This window comes from Carlito syrichta, unplaced genomic scaffold, assembly GCF_000164805.1.
Source record: "Carlito syrichta isolate Samal-C Ts95f unplaced genomic scaffold, Tarsius_syrichta-2.0.1 Scaffold242728, whole genome shotgun sequence".
In the NCBI taxonomy this organism is placed as follows: domain Eukaryota; kingdom Metazoa; phylum Chordata; class Mammalia; order Primates; family Tarsiidae; genus Carlito; species Carlito syrichta.
The window spans coordinates 5732-21689 of NW_007186824.1; the positions used below are offsets into that span (position 1 = coordinate 5732).

At 50.4% G+C, this 15958-nt stretch overlaps 1 protein-coding gene across 2 annotated transcripts in view; it reads right to left on the reverse strand.

Annotated features, from left to right (window-relative positions):
- Nucleotides 1-15958, reverse strand: part of CEP68 (centrosomal protein 68) — a 28286-nt gene that overhangs the window by 5289 nt on the left and 7039 nt on the right. Inside the window, exons 2-5 of one of the 2 annotated variants that reach the window (XM_021709506.1) lie at nucleotides 12040-12441; nucleotides 9238-10353; nucleotides 6907-7029; nucleotides 3275-3371 (exon numbers count right to left, since the gene is read on the reverse strand). In XM_021709506.1, coding sequence (XP_021565181.1) covers nucleotides 3275-3371; nucleotides 6907-7029; nucleotides 9238-10353; nucleotides 12040-12399 — 1696 coding nt within the window. In that variant the 5' untranslated portion in view covers nucleotides 12400-12441. Of the gene's footprint in view, nucleotides 1-3274; nucleotides 3372-6906; nucleotides 7030-8826; nucleotides 10354-12039; nucleotides 12442-15958 lie in introns of those variants that run through there. The other variant, XM_008051902.2, reaches the window with a different exon arrangement.

Below are 15958 nucleotides of genomic sequence, written 5' to 3' on the forward strand. Positions count from 1 at the left end.
ACCACGCCCGGCTGATTTTTGGATTTATTGTAGAGATGAGGTCTCGCTGCCCAGGCGGGTCTCGAACCCGCGGGCTCAGGCAATCCACTCACCTCAGCCTCCCAAAGGCACGGGCTTACAGGCTGAGCCACCGAGCCCGGCTGTCCTTTTCTTAAAAACAGTTCTCCAGGGACGTCTGCTGCTCTGGAGGCTCTATGTTGTTAATGTCTGATGAAAGCTTAAAGAGGAATTCAGTGGCTCCACTTTGGAATGAGACAGGTCACAGAAGGGCATGCCGGCATGGTTCTCTGAGGACTCCTATCATCTGACTTTAGAGATAAGACACAGGGCACACCCAGGTCCTGCCAGGCACAGGGCTAACATGAAATAAAACATACCCAGATTCAGATGCTGGCCTTTGCTACCAGGTCCTATCAGATCCTGTTGGCTGGGGAGACTCATTTCATGTATGTGTGATCTGGGAATGTATTTGAGACTGCTTGTGAGCTTTTGTGTGGGTCCTATGTGAGCAGACTTGAAAATGACCTAAGAGCAGGCTAAGATTCATTTCTACTGTGTCAGTGTTCATGTGAGGAAAGGGGGCGGGGTCAGAGTGCTTCAGAAACACAGCAGGCTGTTTTTTGCTCTTTAAAAAAATGTATTGCTTTTGCCAAACACAAAGGCTGCCTTAGCTTCCTGCCCCTTTATCAGCTGTGTGAGTGCTCTCCCTGGTTTCCTGCCACAGCTGCAACATCTGCCAGCAGAGGAAGGGAAAGGGGAAGTGGCCTGTCTGCAGACAATGCTGACTGGGACAGTGGGAGAAGGACCACGGCCAGTGGTGTTGAGACCAGCCCTGAGAAAGCCGCATCAGTGCCATGTCATCAGGCCAAGGGCTGTCCTGACAGCTCACGAGAGCTTAGGTAGGGCCTGGCTGGGAGAGTGGCTGGCTCGGGCTCCGCCCCTTCCCACCTTGGTAAGACTTTGCCCAGTCTTCCTGTGCATCTCAGTGGATTTCACTGGACCTTGATTCTTTTGAACTTTTATTTTAGACTGTTAGATTGTTACCAAGCAAAAGAGAAGCAGGAAGGAATGAAATAGAATAGTGTGTGTGCTGGCTCTACTGACTGTGACGGTGTGCCCTGGAAGGAGGAAGAAAGTTGTGCATCTCACAGAAGAGTCAGTGTGAGTGAGTGCAGAGCGGAATTTGGGATTTTCACGCAACAGCCAGGTTCCTGACTATTCCAAGCTGAGAGGTAGGTAGTGTGTCTATCTGAAGAAGCTAGATACATATTTGAAAGCAACACAAAGCCCCAAAAGTCTCTTATTTTGGCCAGTAAAATGCCTTTAGATACCTTTTGAGAGAAGGCAAAGTGAGATGTTCTTATTACAGATTAAGCACTGACAAGTGCTATTAGATTGATTTTTATTTTATTTTATTTTTTGAGTTGGAGTCTTACTGTCACCCAGGCTGGAGGGCAGTGGCAGGCTCCTGGCCACCGCAGGCTCGACCAGCTGGGCTCAGGCGATCCTTCCCCCTTAGGCTTCCAAGCAGCTGGAACTACAGGCATGCGCCACTACACCCGGCTAATTTTTTTTTTTTATTGTAGAGATGAGGTCTCACCAAGTGGCCCAGGCTAGTTTTGAACCCGTGGGCTCAGGCTATCTATCCTTTTACCTCAGCCTCCCAAAGTGCTGGGATTATAGGAGTGAGCCACCATGCCCAGCCTAGATTGATTTTTAAATGAAGGTCTTTGAAGAGGCCTACTTTTACTTATGGCCTTCGTGAAAGGAAGAGGCTGTGTTTGAGCGCTTTGCCTCCCTGCTTTCCACCTCTGCACCTTCAGACGCTGTAACAGCTGTGGGGAGTCATGCACAGGAGCCCTGCCAGGCTGCCACTTCCTTGTGTGGCCTGAGGCAAATTCACAGCTCCTGTAAGATGACAGTAATAACAGTATCCATCTCACAGGGCTCTGATGGAATGAGAAAAACTGATGTGCCAACTGCTTCAACACAGTATCCAGCCCACGGTCAACGTTCAGTAAAATGCTGGTGCGATCATAAGTAACAAAGAAGGCTGGCACATGGGATTTCTGCCTCCCAAACTCTAAAAACCCTAGTGCAAAAGAACATCAGGAGAGCCAAGGCAGAGGCCTTATGAGGACGGGGTGGCAAAGGGCTCACATGATGCACACTGGAAAGCACTCCCTGCTGAAAACCTGTCAGTGGGCCCTGTCCACAGAGACCCTCTGCCTACTCATGGCTCAGGGATCTTCCTTCTCGGGGCACGTCGGCAATGTCTGGAAACATTCTGGGTTGTCACGAGGGAAGGAGGACGACACTGGCATCTAGTGACGCCACGGATGCTGCGAGACATCCTGTAATACACAGGACTGCCCCCCGCAACCAGGAATTATGTGGCCAATAAGGCAGAAGTGCCAAGGCTACGAAACCCCGCTTGATGTCTTGCTTGATACGCCTCCTGGGCACATAGCTGCTCACCATGCTGGCAAGGAAAGTGCCCCCTCGCCACTTCTCATGCCTGCCCAGCTTTGCTGATGCACAAGGATTCCAGCAGACATCCCACCTGACTTCAAACACACCCTGAGGTGTAACAGAGGGGGGCTCGTGGCACTTGGCTAGACAGAGTTATGGGAAATAAAGAGCAGTCCAAGGCTATAACCTAGCACTCTCCTAGCTCCCCCTCCATGTCATCTCACCACTGGTCTGCCCCAAAAGACGAGGAGCGCAACTCCTTGGTACCCAGGATCTGAGTTTCACACTTTCCTGAGCTGGGAGCCCATCCTATGAGCGGGCTCGAGCTTGGTTTGCACACCACTGCCATGCAGCCTCCTCTTATCGGCTCACTTCTTCAGCCTCTCCTGAGAGTAGACTGTCCTCGAATCCTTTTGATCAGTACAATCCTTTCCTGAAAACAGTCCTTCCCCAAAGCAGAACACAAAGCAGATACGCAGAGGAGTTAAACCTGAGCTGAGTATGGTGGAATCCCTCAGGATGCCCACCAAATACTCCAGCCACAAACCAAGGACTGCTGTATTAAATCCAGGATTCCCACCAGAAAAATGCAACAGCCCAAGGAAAAGGGTTGTTCTTGCATCGCTCTAGTGATGGCAACTGCCCCACTGTGGGTGTGCAGGGGCAGCAATGGAGGAGCTGGCTGGCAGTGGGAATGGGCAGGGGCTCTTGCCACACTGGCCCGTACCAGGGATGCTGGGGTGGCTGGGCCTGCTTCTGGGTGGGATGACGCTCGCAAAACTCAAAACCTGAAGCATCTCACCTGGGGTGTTATCCAACAGGCACTGAAGAAGCAGCTCCCCCTTCTGTAAGACACTCTCCGTCAGAGACTGATGTTCATCAATATCTTTCTTAAATTGCTTGAAGCATATTTAAAAAAAAAAGCTTCGTTACTTTTGTTTTGTAAAAGTTCTCCAAATGAACACCATACAGGGTAGCTTGATTCTCATCTACTGTGAAAGTTTCACCCCACCCATTCTGCAGAATTCCCCAAGTAAACATGCAAAAGTTCAGCTTCTCTGAGCCCAAGGTAAACAGAGGCAATCGTTTTTCCTGTTTAGTTTGGCATCAGAAGAGTTTTCCTTTCCCTGGCAGAGGCTGGCTCTTGAACAGCTTTGGAGCCAGGGTTTCCTTCCAGTGTCCTCACCTCATGGGGTTCTTGAACTCACAGGGGTGTGGGAGTGTCAACATAAACTGTATTTCATTCATCCAGGACTTGGTAATCGGAGCCACAGAATCTGCCATTAAACTGACTACAAGATACACTACCTCACAGCTCCGCCCTGTCTTCTGTGCAGACCTGCAGGGCAATCACCTCAACCCCGGGGAAGCTGAGTCTCCCAGCAACTCATCAGTTTCTCATGGCTACTGAACCTTGTAGCTGACTGTTTTTGAAGTTCCTTTAGCGGCTAAGAAGTGTAAAGTCAAATTCATTGCCACCTTTAGTCTAGGGTGCAGAACTGGGTGGTCTACATTTTGAAGCGGTAGTTTTAGATGTACTATTTTCCTGTCTTCAGTTTCTCTTTGCTCTGATAGCTATACTTATTTTATTCTCTGGTACTCTGTGATTTATGTGTTGCCTCAACCTCACTGTGTTATTAACACACTGCTACTGTACTTCATTATAAAGTACAGATATATGAGAAAATGAGCCGCCATTAAAATAACATGCACGTGCGTGCACACTAAGTCTTGATCTGAGCAGGAGTCAAGGTAGCTCACATGTACGTGTAAGCCATGCACCATTCTGTGTGGGGAAGGGGACAACAGTATGGCCCCACTCTGTGATACAGCCCTATGGGTGACACAAGAGGCTTAGGCCTCACTGACCTCCAGAGGCTAGCTCCCAGCCTGGATCCCAGTTCGACCCACAAAGCAAGATGACTGTTTCTGGCTATCCTGGAAGTTGAGGCACAGGAGAATGGCAGGAGGGATAAGATGGGGAAATGGAGTTATTCTATTTGCACCTGCTCTGGCAAGCTGGGGGAGGCCACCGGAGTAAGTCTAACAGGGCAATCTCCTCTCCCTGCAGTGGTCCTGGCCCTGGGCCTCCGGAGGGGTGGGCCCTGCACAGCCGCGTGCTCGCATGCAGGGTCTGCACTCACGCCCCCCAGCCTTCCTCAAGCTCACTCTAGGGCAAGGAACTCAAAGCAGCCTCTACATTACAGGAAACATCATTCCCACTAGAGTGGAACAGCTGGCCCAGCCCACCCAGGCTCCAAGTTAGAAAACAACTTCCCCTCCAGCCGGGGTGTGGTCCCTGCCAGGTCCAGCCAGCTTGGCCCTGACTCATGCACAAGTAAATCACGCCCTCTTCTGCTCAAGATCTGGTCAGATCACAAGGTGGTAGAAATTCAAAGACCTGTCCTAGAAAACCCCTTCTTGGCCATTGTTTTGCTGAGCCATGGTCACCACGTTTCCTTGCCTTGGCCCCTTCCCCTACCTTGAGGAGGTCAATCTCCCCTTTCTCTCTAATTTACTTCTTAAATAAACTATATTTTCCAATCTAACTTCTGTGCAGTTCTTTGCATTTTTCATGCGGCATCGGATTGCACAACCCCACCCCCGTGGGTCTGACCTAATATTTTGGAGGCCCCTTTGGGAAGTACATACATATATTGTGACCTAACATAACTTATTCAGCAGACAATATCCTGGTGTAAGATTAGTAAGTCTACTAAAAGCTTTTTAGAGAAGAAGATGGTCAAAATCGTACTCCATATGCTGCATACCTTTTCCTAACTGACTGAAATCCCCCAAATACCAGTTTCCTAATGGCCTTTTATATTTCTTCTCCAAAGCACTATCATCTTCTAATATAATGCGCAATTAAATATTGTTTTTATCTGTTTCTCCTAGCTAGTTTATGTGCCCCCAAGCTGGAGTGCAGTGTCAGATATAATCACAAGTGTTGTGGATTTTAATCTTAATTTTTAGTAAAAAATAATTTAATCATAATACAGATAATCTGAAGCTGTTCATAACAAATAATATTTTAGTCTTCACACACACACACATGGAAAACCCCTTCCAGACTAGCATTAGGTTCAGACCACGAATACTGCCTGTGTTCCTTCATGAGGAACTTAGAAAGGCTTGGCCGGCCAGACACACCAGAAGTCAGTCAGTCAGTCAGTCAGTTCAGCCAAGGTTAATGTTATACTTAGGGAAAACAACTATATAATTTATCCTCCAATTCAGGACACTTGTGAGAATCCATTATTATGCCAGAATAGGCATAAACTGGGAATGTGGTTCCCCTAAATATAAAATACAGAACCAAGTTAAAAGAAATCCAAAGAGGTGTTTTTAAAATAACAAAACCTTAATTAATAAATAAAGAGGCAGCAAAAAACCCAAAACCGAACCTCCACTCCCCAAGCAAACTGATACTAGATTTTCGTTAAAATGCCATCAAATGTCCGGTTATATATGCTGGCGTCAGTACAATCTCCGCTCAGATCCCTACACAGCACTGCAGTCCAGCAGAATGTTCTGTGATGATGGAAGTGTTCTATATCTGCACTGTTCAACATGGGAGCCACCAGACCAATGTGGTTGCCCACTAGGAGTATGACAAGTGCAACTGACAACTCTGAATCTTTAATTTTATTTCATGTAAATAGCCATATGTAACCAGCAGCTCCCTAACAGTGCATGTCTGTGCTTATAATCCCCGAGACATCTGGAAAATTGTATTGCAAATCACACTAGAGCACTTTTCTTTTTCTTCTTTTGTGAGAGGGTTCTCACTATGTTGCTCAGGCTGGTCTCAAACTCCTGGGCTCAAGTGATCATCCCACCTCAGCCTCCCGAGTAGCTGGGGTTACAGGCTTGCACCACTCTATCCGGTAACCTAATGTATTTTTGATTCAAGATAAATAAAATGTAGTTTCTCCAAATGCTATTTGGCCTGGGAAATAACTCATGCATCTTACAAAGTTTTCAGCATTAGGAACCTGAGGCCAGCGTGGCAGCTCACGCCTGTAATCCCAGCACTTTGGGAGGCCAAGATAGGAGGACTGCTTTAGACCAGGAGTTTGAGACCAGCCTGGGCAAGACCACTTTTCTACAAAAACAAAAGCAACTAGCCAGGTGTGGTGGAGAATACCTGTAGCTACGACCTGGAGGACTGAGACAAAAAGATCCCTTGAGCCCACGAGATCAGGGCTGTAGTGAGTTATGACTGTGCCACTGCACTCCAGCGTGGAAAACAGGAAAACCCTGTCTCCAAAAAAACCAATTTTTTGAAAAGGGCCCCTGACTGGATTTCAGGTATAACAGTCAACTGGGCTACAACACATCAGGCGTCAGTCATTTGAGATTATACTTTGTAATCAAGTAGCTCAGCCACCACTCATGTGTGAACAAGCCAGAGCCAGGACCACATATTACCCGGTAAAGCTGCAGCGAAGACTTGAGAGCTGTAAGACTGGACCTGGGTGGAGAGCTGTGGTCTGTAACATCTGCAACATTATACAGCCAGCGGATCAGCTCCTCCAGCTGACAGCAAAATGTCTGCAGAGACAAATGAAAGAATACATGGTGATACTGACTAAACTGCTGCTGACGTTATCAAAAGGCCATCAAGAAGAGGGACAGGCACAGTAGCTCATGCTGGTAATTCCAGCACTTTGGGAGACCCCAGGCAAGAGGACTGCCTGAGCCCAGGGGTTCAAGACCAGCCTGGACAACTTGGCAAGACCTCGTCTCTACAATAAATAAAAAAATTAGCTGGGCATGGTGGTACACACCTGTAGTTCTAGCTACTTGGAAGACAGGGCCAGCAGGTCAAGGCTGTGGTGGCCGTGAGCCTGCTGCTGAACTCCAGCCTGGGCAAGAGTATGACTCCAACTCAGAAAAAGACAAAACAACAAAAAAAAGTCAAGAGGACTCGGAGATGGATGATGCACCTTTCCAGATCTTTCAGTCACTGGAGCATTAGTTTCCTCTCTCTTCCTTTCCCACCTACCTCCATGCACAACTCTGGACCTCACTCCACCAGGGCAATGAAAAGCCCCCTTGGTTCCACCTACCCTCAGCCTGATGAGACACCAAAAATGACAGGCTGAGAAAACGGTCCTGTGGGTGGGAATGGAATGACCCAGAAGAGGTGAGTCTGTCATGAAAAACCACTCTTGGACAGCACCATTACCAACCAACCACCAAACCACTTCTGTAAAATACATGACTAAAATGACTGACCTGAACCCACAGCCAGAACCAGCATTACCTCATGGACTCTCAATCTTTAATCACAGAAGGGTGCATGACAACCTCCGTCCAACCTACTTCCTGGGACAAATAAAACAATCCATGTGACATCCTGGGAAGGTGAAGCCCTCCTGGAGCATGTGGGCTCACAGGCTATCTGCCACGCTACAGTGGTGACACGGCATCTAGGTGCTCACTGGGAGGCAGGGCAGTGGGATGCTGGGAGTGTGGGGAATGACACATTCCTGAATCTTCAGATTGAGTCTGGGGCTGCACGAAGCACTCAACATGAATTATTTAATCCATACAACATTCCAAAAGGCAGGCCCAAAAGGCATTTTACAAACAAGCAAACTGAAGAGATTGAGCCCAAATTCCAAAGACAGCAGTTCTATCTTTCAAATTCAGATGCCCAGGCTGAGTGCGGTAGCTCACGCCTGAAATCCCAGCACTTTGGGAGGCCAAAGTGGGAGGATCACTTGAGTGCAGGAGCTCAAGACCAGCCTGGGGCAACATAGCAATCATCTCTTAAAAAAAAAAAAAAAAAATTCAGGTGCTTGACCCTGACAATCCTATTCCACACAGTATTATTAATTATGCCTCCTGATATTAATGGGCAGTCCACAAAAGGAGGTTCGATGCCAAGAAGTCTAGGAAATGCTACACATAATGCCCCAACTCTGCAGTTACACCACTTTGGCAGATAAACTCTGAGAAGCCCTGCAGTCCAAAGAGCCACTCACCTTTCCTCTGCCCAGTGTTTCCTGAAGGTATCTGTGCACAGAACCCTTTTAGTTAAGATCTTGGCATTGGGAAGCAGGCAGAGGTAGTGCTCAAGAGTGTAGGCGCTGCCTAGGTCTGAATCCTTGCTCAACTCTTTGCTAACTCCAAGTGGGCGGGTGAGCTAACCTCTGCTTTTTTCCCCAAACAGTGAAATGAAAATAGTATCTATCTGGTAAGAGTCGTAAGGACTCAACAGGATAAGGTATAGCACAGTGCCTGGCACACAAAAAGTGCTCGATGTTAACTAGTTATATTACAATGTCAGTAGGTTGAGGAAGGACGCGACGCTTGCACACAAAGCCTCTTGAGTGCCATTACCTTCACGCACTGCACTAGGGATTCTTTTCCCTGCTCTCCTTCCTTCCTAGTAAGCTGCCCTTCAGCATCCAGGTGTGAGAATGGCCACCGGTCCAACATAGCTGGCAAGGAGGTATGTGTTTTCAGCAGTCCGGAGGAGGCCCCAAGGGCCTGGCTGCTCACCAGACTGCCTTCCCCTGCAGAGTCCTGGGCACGGACGAAGGAGTGCAGGCAACAGTGGTTCTGGACCTCAGCACCCCCAGCCCCTCGGAGGGCAGCTCCTGAGGGCAGCTGGCTTTGGCTGCCGTCTGATGGAAGGGAAGCAGGTCCGTCACTGTCTGACACGTTCAGGGAGCTCTGCCCTGTGGTAGCCCCTGTGGGCAGGGCAACTAAGGTGGGAATGGAACCTAGGTACGAAACCAAACTAGAAACCTGTGTCAGCCGGGTAGGCAGGGCCAGATACTCATCATCACTGTCCATCTCTTCTGATTTCCACCTGGACTCCAAGGAGGCAGGGCGCCGGACACTCTGGCTGGCCCTCTTCTCCGTCTCTGGCCTAGCAGAGGGCCACCCTCTGTCCTGTGTCCTCAGCTGGGGAGAGGCTGTCTCGAGATGCTTGCCCACAGGCAGCCAGTCTCTTGTACGCCTCAGGGCTGACTCTCTGCTCTCCCAAGGAGTGTCCCTACTGCCTGGGGTCTTGGGGGTAGATGCAAGCTGGCTCCAGGATGCCAAGCCCATGCTGCCCTGCTTCTGGGGTAGTTCAGAAGCACACTGCTTAATGCCTGGTTTTTTGGGGCCAGAAAATGGCAAGGCAGTGGCCTCAGCTGGTGGGCAGCCAGGCGAGACATTAGTAGGTGATTTGAGGGTGCTTGCTGGGGAGACAGAGAAGCTATCCAGGTCCACACCTGAGTCCTGCAGGACAGGGTCAGCCAGTATGTGGCTCTCCAGGTGCTTTGGGAGCTGAGGCCCGGGCCTCAGTGGGTAGGTATAGTCAAGCAGGTCTTCGTACTCTTTATTTGGGTTCCAGAGAGGGGAGTGGCGGTCGGGCGAAGGAGGCAGGGCATCCGGCAGCACGCAGGCCCAGTACTCGGCCTGGAAGGAGAGGCGCCTCCTGCCTGGCCCAGCAGCACCACCCCCAGAGGACACGGGCTGTGGTGACCACTGGGGCTGAAGCCCTAGCCCCACCATGGGGGGCAGTTCCTGGGGAACGGCCAGCTCCAGGGAGGAGGCGGCCTTGGCAAGGGAGCAACTTTGAGGCTCCTCCTTCTCTTGGTGACCCTGGAGACTGCTGCCCACGGAGGAGGCCGAGACGCTGCAGCTGGAAGGCTGAGGAGCAGCAGCATCTGGGTGCGCCACAAACTTCCACTGCGATGGGAAAGGGAAACCTGAGCTGGGAGGCTGTTGGCTGGGGTCCAGCGCCCGGGGCAAAGCGACTGGGGAGGGATCATCTTCGGTGTCAGCATCGTGTCCTGAGCACAGAGCTGTAGTCCTGGGCAGGCGGAGAGTCTGAGGCAGCTCCTCAGAGGCAGAGCGCCCGGCCTTCTCCATCTGCCAACAGTAAGAGGGAAGAGAAGGCACTCAGGAGAAGGGAATCAAGCCACATTTCTTCCCTGGATGACAACCCAGGAGCTTCCTTGTGGGCCCAGATGGCGTTCAAGAGAGATCTCAACACGGAAAGTCTGCAGCCCAAGGTGAGAACCAGACAGACAGTGTGCGCTGCTAGCACTGAGACCCAGCCTGCTCTGGAAGCAGAGCTGTCCTTCCCAAGCTGACCCCATCTCTAGGCCTCTCCCAAGTTCTCCCTCCACAGATACCCAATTTGTGAGTGAGCAGAACTCAGCCATGCTGCAGCTGGTATACACCGCCTAGGCTTTGGGAAGCGTGTCCTGGCAGACGAAACCTCATTCACCCTGTTGCTAACAGGAGACGTCCAGACCTGGCAGGCCCCACCAGGCCCCAGCCTGTTTGGCTCACGTGCCAGCTGTAACTGAACACTGACAGAATGCGTCATTCGTGCCAGCTTTTAAACTTTTCTTGGGAGGCCCAAGAAATTCTCCTTAACCAGGGACAGTGCTGCCTCCCACAGGGGCTCTCAATGAAGGACTCGCCCGAGGGAGGCAGGATATAGCGTGGTTAAGGGCATGGCCTTGGAACCACAGACCGTATGTCCACCCCTAGCTGCCACCCTTCCTGATGTATGACTTTGAGCTCACTTCCCCCGACACAATGGGGACAGCAACAGCACCACCTCTCAGGAGGTGAGGATGAAATGAGCTCATGTGTGAAAAGCATGTGGTAAGAGCTCTACAACAGCAGGCACTGTAATAATGAGCACCAGAACCACATTCATGAAGTGGCCCATTTCTGTGTTCACTGACTGCTTCCTGCCTCACCAAATCTGACTCACAGGTGCCAAAGCTTCCCCCTGCCCCTTGTGCCCAAGCAGGGAGGGCCAGCCTCTGCCCTCTTCTAGTCACGCTCAGAGCTCCTCACAGGATGCAGCTCCATGGGGGAGCCTACAGCAGCCAAGGCCACAAAGACAGTGAGATCAAAGCCATTTCCAGGAAAGGTCTCAGCAAGCAGGACATGAGAGGCCATCAGAACTAGAAGGAACAGACCACTCAGGTCACCCTCCAATTATAATGAGGGCCTGAAAGAATCAGTGATCTGCTATATTAATAGAACCCGGTAGGATTCTCTGTCCCATGTGACTCCCACATAGAAGATGCTGCCTGGCAGTAAGGGAGGCCCAAGAAATTCTCCTTAACCAGGGACAGTGCTGCCTCCCACAGGGGCTCCAAGTCTCTGACTGGTCCCCAGGTCTGAACGGGATTCAGTCTCAGAGCCCCAGGAGCTCAGAGCCTGGACTCTCCTCTCCCAAATCTCCTCAGGGCACCCCTAAAGTCTTCGGATCAGCAACTCAGATACAGCACAGGGCTTCTCTTGTCAAGGCTCCCCCGGCCTAGCCCTCTGGGCAGCAGGCTCTTGGCCACACAATCCCTAGTCCTCAAAAAGTCACCAGTCACTCTTGAGGAACAAGAGATGCCACGGCAGAGTCCCTGCTGGTCCTGAGGCCCAGCTCTCCAAGTGAACCTGTAAAATCACCATTCCCTGGTTTCCCCAATTCCCCACCCTGCACAGTGGGGAAAGATGCAAGGTGTGAGGAAATGCTGCAACAAATGCCCAAACAACGACAATGGGCCAGTCTGTTGTCCCTTTGCCCCTAGCACTGACCTGACATCCCCCAGAGTGTAAGAGGCCTCCAGTCCCCAGGCTGGCAGGAGGAAGCAGGCGACTGAGTGCAGGCCTAGACCCATCAGCTGCTGGCTCTCTGCTGGTGTCATTGCCTTGTGCCTGGCAGGCTCCAGAGGGGCCGCCAGGGTCAGCTGCAGCCCAGCAGGCAGGAGCAGGTAGTCCCTCTGCTCCCCACACAGGGGAGACGGGCCCTCCCTCAGTGTCCAGGCACAGAGGATGCTCCTGGCTCACGGGCCCTGGGGTGTCCACCTCTCGCTCCCTGCAGCGCCATCTCCCATGGGACTGGGCCTTCGTGTCCTCAGATGCTTCCACCTCTGCCTTTTCTTCACCCAGGGCCATTGAGACCCCCTAGGCTGGGACTCCTCTGAAGACTTCAGCTTCCTACAAAACGGGAAGGGGAGAAAAAAATGTAAACTTTCTTCATCTGTGTCCAGGAAACCTTGCTCTTTAACGATTAAGGCACACATTTTTTTTTTGGCTAAAGAGAAAAGGACACAAGGCCAGGTGCGGCGGCTCAAGTCTGTAATTACAGCACTTCGGGAGGCCGAGGCGAGAGGACTGCCTGAGCTCAGGGGTTCCGGGCCAGCCTGGGCAACTTGGTGAGACCTCGTCTCTACAATAAATCAAAAAATAAGCCAAGAGTGGTAGCACATGCCTGTAGTTCCAGCTACTTGGAAGGCTGAGGCAGAAGGATCATCTAAGCCCAGCTGGTTGATGCTGGGGTGGCTGTGAGTATGCCACTGCACTCCAGCCTGGGTGACAGAGTGAGACTGATTCAAAAAACAAAAGCAAAAAGGAAACAAATGTTGGCTACTTCCTCAGAGGAGCATTGAGGTTTGGCTTTTCCTTGGCCCCAGACCCTTCCAAAGGGGATGCAGAAGGGCCTCCTTTTGTCCTCTGCTTTTATACTGGATGGTACTGTCCTCACCAGCAGGCTCTCAGGAGAGTCAACGCAGGTCCAAATCAGGGTCAAGGCCTGGGTTCTGCCTAAGTCACCTTTTTGCTGTGTCCCTCTGGCCCAACCCCCAGTGGGTAAGAGGCCCAGTTGAACCCTTGCTGTGAGCAGCCCCACAGTAGTCCTATTGTCGAAATGGCCTTGTCAACAGGCAGCTTAAGCCTCTGACCATTCTACCCTAGAGAACAGCAAGTCAGGGCATGCCTGGGCCTTGGCTGGGCCAGGAAGGATGCTCCCCCAAGATGCTTGGCTCTGCTTGGTGGAGGCAGGACCCCTTCCAAGCACAGAAACCACACAGGAGGGGGCTTCCTGTTCCAAGGATGGTCAGTGGTCAAAGGGAGAGATCAGCAACTCTCCTCAGGCTAGTTCGGGGTTATGCGGAACCGTGACACAGCCTGTGTGATGAGAGGGCGAGAGCCAGGCAGGCATAGGGTGAGCACTCAGAGAGCAAAACAGACTTGGGAGCTGGATCTGCAGATAGGATCATCCCAATATAGAGTTCAGGACTACCTTGGCCTAGTGTGCCAGCAGGAGCTGCTGCTGGGAGCACTGGCAGGCTGAGACAGAAGGACCGAAGCTGGGAGGATGTGGAAGGGGAGGTGAGGGAACAACGAGTGCCCAGGTTATCAGCAGCCACCTGGACTGCACTGGGTCAGCCTCAAAGCTTCAACTGGACAGGTGGGGCCTCATTTTGGCAGAGTCAGGCAGCAAAGTGACGGTAAGAGGCGGTGCTGGGTGCAGCAGGGCCTGCAAAAGGTGAGATGGCGGTGGCTGCAGGCTCATCCTGTTTGAATCCCATAGGCAACACAACCTGGAGAGCCGCACACATACCAAGACCACCCCACACTGGGATACAAGAGGTCCCACCCTGCCTGCCTGCTTGGGCACACGAGGCTCCAGCCAGTTCCGAGGTAACCCTGGAGAAGAGCACGCACTTCACATGTGCTCCTCTTTACGCCTCACAGCACCAGATGCAGCAGGAGCTCATCAGAAAACGGTTGGTCTCTGACAGGTAACACGCAGCTGAAACGGCAAATGCACTACAGACGTAGGTTTCCCTCTGCCTCATCCTGCTCCTCCACAAAATGAGCCAGTGCCCGCACAACATCCTGACAGTGCCTGCTGCGGTGCGTACGCTAAGTGATGGCGACTGTCATTAGTGTTAAGGGGGGCTGAGGACAGAATCAGCTAACAGGTCACCTTATAAGGAAGGAACAAAGGACCAAATAGGGGGAGAAAAAGCAGCCAATTTTTAATATAAATCAAATAAGATATTTACTACTTGATACTCCCACAGAACGGGGAAACGGTCTTACTGGTTTTTGTGTACGACTGTTGTCTCTTGATGTGTATGCACACAAATATCTATTTTCATCCTTTTCCATTTTTCAAATTTCTACTATTACTATTTTTTAAAAACTGGGTTTCATTCTGTTGCCAAGACTGCAGTGTAGAGATTATAGCTCACTGCAGACTCCAACTCCTGGGCTCAAGCAATTCTGCCTCAGCCCCCTGAGTAGCTGGCACCACTGGCATGCGCCACTAGACCTGGCAAATTTTTTTGTAGAGATGCGGTCTCACTTTATTGCCCAGGTTGGTCTCAAACTCCTGGCCTCAAGAGATCCTCCCACCTCAGCATCCTAAAGTGGTGGTATTGATTACAGGCATGAGCCACCGTGCCCAGCCTTCTCTACTTTTTATATAAATGTAGTAAACTGTACAGGACACACTGTTCAAAACCTTGCTTTTATTTTCTTTACACAAAATATCTAGGAAATCATTCCTTAGCAACACAGAAGATCCTTGAAGAATGTCATTTTGTTCAACATCTTTTTGTTATAATGTCTATAAGAAAAATCGATTCTGGTCAGGACCACTGTCTGTGTGGAGTTTGCATGTTCACCCCATGTCTATATGGGTTTTCTCTGGGTAATGAGGTTTCTCCCCACATCCCAAAGATGTGCACATTGGCAAGTGGGCATGTTTAAATGGTCCCAGTGTAAGTGCACCCTGAGATGGAATGGCGTCCTGTCCAGGACAGGTTCCTGCCTTATGCCTGGAGCTGCTGGGATAGCAGGCAAACAGGTGGAAGAACCAGTCACCTGTTTGCCACAACTCGACATTTCTTGCAAATCGTCACGCAACCTTTTCAAAACTTCCAGATAAAAACTGGTTGACCATTTGAACAGGAGGAACAAATTTTGACTGTGTTACAAGGGGCCCACCCTCCAAAGGAGAATTCTGTTTTGGGGGGGATTCCCCCCTCAGACAGCCCACAACTCCCAACTGCTATTTCTTGCTCCATTCCTAAAAACTTTCTCAATGGCCAGAGCTCCCCTAACCCCTCACTGAAGGGTACAGTCTTGAGATGGGGTGGTGGAATAAGATGATGGCGGGGCAACAGGGGGTGAAAATTATCTTATTGTTTTGATGATGTATTTTTTATTTGTCTTGTCTGGATCTCATCTTCAAAAAAGAAGGTATCAACTTGTCTTGATGGGTGGGGACTGGTGAACTACTATAAGCTACTCAGGAAACACCCCTAAGTAACTTACAAGGATCCTCACAAACCTAGCTAGGTTAGTGGTGTGGCCAGACTAAGAAAGTAATCAGGTAAGGTCTGAAATTCAACGACTGTCACAGAATGGCACTTCTGATAAGACAGAATACCGGTGGTTATGTTCTTACTCTAGATAAGTAGTCCTTTCAAAACCTTATTTATTAATCTGCATGGCAAATCATGTTTTTTTCCCTGTACTATACAAGTTTATTATGAAAACTGAGACAAACACATGTGAAAGAAAAGAATAAAACCAGTCTATGATAATGCATCCCAAACTGTACATGAAATGTCACCAAATACAAAGAAAGGGGGCGATCAACTAGGATCATCGGGGAAAACTCCTTGATGTAATGACTGAAGACAAACCACTATTTTTTTTT